General features: G+C 46.2%; 1 protein-coding gene across 1 annotated transcript; it reads left to right on the forward strand.

Moving 5' to 3' along the window:
* Positions 1-4428: 4428 nt before the first annotated feature.
* LOC308246083 (type III endosome membrane protein TEMP-like) lies at positions 4429-4770 on the forward strand (the record flags this gene model as incomplete). The annotated part of the gene is made up of 1 exon (XM_080664011.1): positions 4429-4770. The coding sequence occupies one exon, from the start codon at positions 4429-4431 to the stop codon at positions 4768-4770; it is 342 nt and encodes a 113-aa protein (XP_080520137.1).

Genomic DNA, 4770 nt, shown 5'->3' on the forward strand with positions numbered 1-4770 from the left:
TATTTTAAAATGCTGTAAAAACATTACACTTCCTAACCCACGGTGAAGCTCAAGTGCACAGAAGGGTTGAGAATTGCCCAAGATCACATGATTAATTACTGGAAAAGTACAATGGGAGCTTGCTCATCTGAGTCTCAATACACTTTGCAGATTTGGAAATTACAGTCTCCATTTCAGATTTCAAAACTCTCTCATTAATCTCCCAAATGCCTCTTTGTAGTCCTGTGTATAAACGCATGCTTGTGAGTCGACTGGAAAAAATTCAGTAAAGATTCATTTTCTTCTAATTCATTCTCAACCATCAAATCCTTGCAATTACCAAGCTACTCTGTTGTCTTAAGCACAGAGCCTACAGACACGGGCCCAAGGGAAGTTCTCCCATTTTGGAATCCATCTGAGCATTTGTGTAATTAATTCCAGGGACTGGATAAGGGCCTCAGGTACCATACCACTGCTAGTCGCTGGGTAATGATGACTGAGGAAGATGCTGGGACTCCACTGGCCACAGAGCTGATGCAGCGATGACCCGCAGCGTCTGCCATGGACGTGGCAGGAGAGTGTAGTGAAGTTGCTCATCTTTGTCGGCCCTGTCCTCTCCTAAGCACCATGCTTTGGCTTAAAAATTACCTTAGAATTTCCCCCTCTTCCCAATTAGTCTCTGAATTTTCAAATTTGGGGACTGGGACTGAAATGCCTAGCAAATTGCTCTATCTATAAATGTAAATATTAATAAGTGTGATGGAATTTAGCTGAGTTGAACTAAATCAAATCAAATTGAATTAAATGGTTTATCTCCAATGAAACATCAAAGTAAACACTCAACAGGGAACACACATCCATCCGGAGGCCAAAAATATTTGCAGCAAAAATGAAAACATTCTAGATTTGAGACTACCTCCAACAAGTTAGTTTAAATTGGCACAGGGTTTCCAAAGAATTCCTGTGTGTAGGGTGTCAAAGCACAGGGTCTGGAACAAAATGAAATCTAAGCAAAATGAAATGTGTTCTGTGGCTGTGCTGTCCTTGGCCGCCGAGCTATCAGCATCATGAAAAGCTGGGAAAGATCATGAGAAACTGATCCTCAGACGCTTGGAAATGGATGATGGTTAGAAACAGGAACGAATCAGCTCACAGAAAGGAGCTGGCACCACAGAGACCTGCACGCCCCACGAGGGCGGGGGTTCCCTTCCCAAATGTCGTTTCTGAGTTAACTGTCTCTTCCCAGAGGTCTTCGCTCCCAGGTCGCCTCCACAGCTTCCTATTCTCCATGCAAAGCAGAGAGGAGAATGTTTGGGAGCCTGCCGCTGGCTGCTCAAGCAGACTCCCATGGACCTGGGGCTTGACCATCAGACCTTTACTAGCATTTCTCACCGTCTGGGGGCTGGAAGTCAGGGTGCCCATGTGGGCAGGTCCTGGTGAGACCCTTTTCCTGGTTCAGCCGCCTTCTGGATGCGTCCTCCCATGGCAGGGCAGGGAGGGAGCAAGCCCTCTGGTGTCTTGTCTTCTAAGGGCTCCACCCTCACGAACTAATAACCCTCCAAAGGCCCCGTCTCCTGACACCTTCACATTGGGATTAGGGGTTCAACGTATGAATCCTGGGCGCATACCCACAATCAGTCCTTGGCCAAGTGTGGGAAGAGGGGCAGTCTAGCCTTCCTGGCTCTTTTGAAGAGGGGACATCAGCAAAGGAGCAGAGGTAAGGTCACAAAAGTCTTTCACAAAAGTCCCTCTTGTCTCTCAGCTGCCCCAGCATCTTCGCACACTAATTCATCCCATAAGACATCGGGTCCATCCATTCCCATGTCACTCAGCGTACACTGTTGCCATCCGGTTACCTCTCCTACTTGGCACCTAAGAATTGTGTTGGGGGATGGGCAAGTCTGTGACTCACTGTTCATGGTTTTCCTAAGTGTATCCGTCAAGGTTGTTTCTGTTTCAAGTCTCAAAACCCCTCAACTTGATGCATGCTCAAAAGCTCGGTATTGACCTGCGTAACTGTAAACGTGAATCATTCAATGTAAGTGCCTAGAAAATTCTCCCGGTGCCCAGGCCCGGCTGAATGCGGGTTTACAATGTTGGAAAAAGGTATACAGGCAGTCTTCACTCGGGGTTTTCTCCAAAAGACTTGTATACCAGCAGTGAAGTTGGTTTTCCTGTAGAAACAGGCGTATATAACGTTATAACTCCTATCTTATATGAATACACTTTATTCCCTCATGGAAGAAATTTAAGAAATCACTTTATGATGGTGTCACAATTCAGGGGTTTTCTTTGAGGAGGTCCCATCAGCCACATTTGGTGAGGCATTGGGAAAGGTCTTGGAGCATCTTGGTGGCTTTGGGGGGGAATGGATCTAGAGATGTCTATTTTGCACCAGTTACCGTAGCAGAAACTAAGGAAGTATGAATATTTTATAAACTCAGGGCTATCCCTTTAGGCCCAGATCAGAAGCCACTGAAAATTAGTGAGTTTAGAATTTCAGATTGAATTCAGATTTTTATTACTCCTTAGTTGCAAAAGTGTTGCTTTTGCTTTTTTCACAAAGAAAAGACAGCCTTCTTGGCTCTGACTGAATAGAATTCTAGTCAATGAGATATGGATGGATCATCAGTGTAGGGATCCAGTTTCTATTACTAGGTGCATGGCATTGAAATTGAAGAAAGAGGATGTGTAAATGCACTTGAATTTTAATCCAACCCAGAGCATATGAACAATGTTTTCTGAATGATTCATGAGCCCATAACAGTCTAAGCCAGCCTTGGGCAAACTACGGCCCGCGGGCCGGATCCGGCTGTTCTATCCGGTTCTCTTGCTCTCCCCTCCGCTCCTTTACATTGAATTTATATTAGTTCACACAAACACTCCATCCATGCTTTTGTTCCGGCCCTCCAGTCCAGTTTAAGAACCCATTGTGGCCCTCGAGTCAAAAAGTTTGCCCATCCCTGGAAGCAGTTCATCCACCATAACATGGCAAGTGAAGGAAACTGCATTTATGAACATGTGGTCGGCTCTTCGAGACCAGAGAACTGAGATACACTGTCGTTCATCAGATAATAGTTGCAATTTATTGAATATTGACTACATGCACCAAGTACTTTAAACAAATTATCTTGCTCAATCCTCACAATGGTCTTCTGAGTAATTATCTCAGTTGCACCCCTTCCTGCTGTGTAACTCTGGGAGTGGATCTCTCCTGAATTGGGTTTAGAGCATGCACATGGCCCAGAATGGAGTCTGGCATTCCCTGACCTGTGTGCTGGACATGGGTCCAGGTGCTCAGCACGCCACATCCCCGACCTCTCGGAGTTCCAATTTATGATGGCGTTTTACGTGTCAACTTGACTTGGCTTTTGGCTAACATCATACTTAGTGTTGAAAGACCAAAAGCTTTCCTTCTAGAATCAGGAACAAGGCAGATATGTCTTCTTTCATCAATATAGCGAGGTCTTTGCCCAAGTGGTAGGCAAGAAAAAGAAATAAGATGCAAATGAATCAGAAAGGAAGAAATAGAACTGTCCTTTTACATGACCATCTAGACAAGGCAAAAACAGAGACAGAAAGCAGATCAGTTGATGACAGGTGGGGAGGGGGGGGGTGCGGGGGAGGAATTTGTGTGTGAGTATGTATTGGGGGGGTAATGGAACTGTTGTCTATTTTAATTATAGTAGTGCTTACATGACGATAAACTTGTCAAAATTCAGGAGTGTACACTATAAATCTTGTGGTAAGCACACACACAACGGAATATTATTCAGCCTTTAATAAGAAGAAAAATCCTGCCAGTTGTGACAACGTGAATGAACCCAGAGGACTGAGTGAAATAAGCCAGTCACAGAAGGACAGATATCGCATGATCCCACTTATCTGTGGAATCTAAAATAAACTCTGGAAGCAGCGGGTACAATGGTGGTTGCCAGGGGTTGGGGAGGGGACATGCAGAGGTGTTCGTCTTGGTCATGCATGACGAGGAAGGCCTAGAGGTCTGCTGTACAGCACAGGGCCTGTGCCTAACCATACTGAACTGCACACTTAAAACCTGCTCAGAGGGCAGGGCCTGTGTTAAGTGTTCTTATCACGTACGCACACAATAATCAATTAAGAGGGTGGGAAGAGACTTTGGAAGGTAATGGGTGTGTTTCTGGTACAGATGGTGGTGATGGTTTCACAGGTATATACTTACCACATTGTACACGTTGATTATATACAGCCTTTTGTATGCCAACCACGACTCAATAAAATGGTTGGTGTGTTTTTTAATGTGTGTTTTTTTTAAAAAAAAACACCAAATCCCCAGCCGGAAGCTTCCTCCACGGACTGTGCACAGTTCCTACAGGATCTGTGCCCCAGGGCTGCCTCTCACCTGGGATCTGCTTGGAGCCAGGGCTCTTCTGACCAAGCCAAAGCTCACAGGTGTCTCCCAGCTACTCCATGAGTGACACAAACCAAACCATTGTGGGACCCTCGGGACTCCCCACGGTATCGGCCATGACCCATGGGCCAGGCTCTGGAGCCCGGGCATGGCCTGTGCTGGTGGGGGTTGTGCTGGGAGCTGTGGTCCTCTCTCTCCTCATTGCACTTGCTGCCAAATGCCACTTCTGCCGCAAATACCGCATCAGCTACCAGCACCGCCCACTGCCCAGGACAAGGAAGGGGATCTGTTCGGAGGCCGGTGAAGATGATGATGATGATGGTTTCATTGAGGACAATTACATTCAGCCTGGGGCCAGCGACCTGGGGACAGAAGGTAGCAGGCACCATTTCTCCCTCTGA

This window comes from Plecotus auritus, assembly GCF_963455305.1.
Source record: "Plecotus auritus genome assembly, chromosome: 4".
NCBI classification, from domain to species: domain Eukaryota; kingdom Metazoa; phylum Chordata; class Mammalia; order Chiroptera; family Vespertilionidae; genus Plecotus; species Plecotus auritus.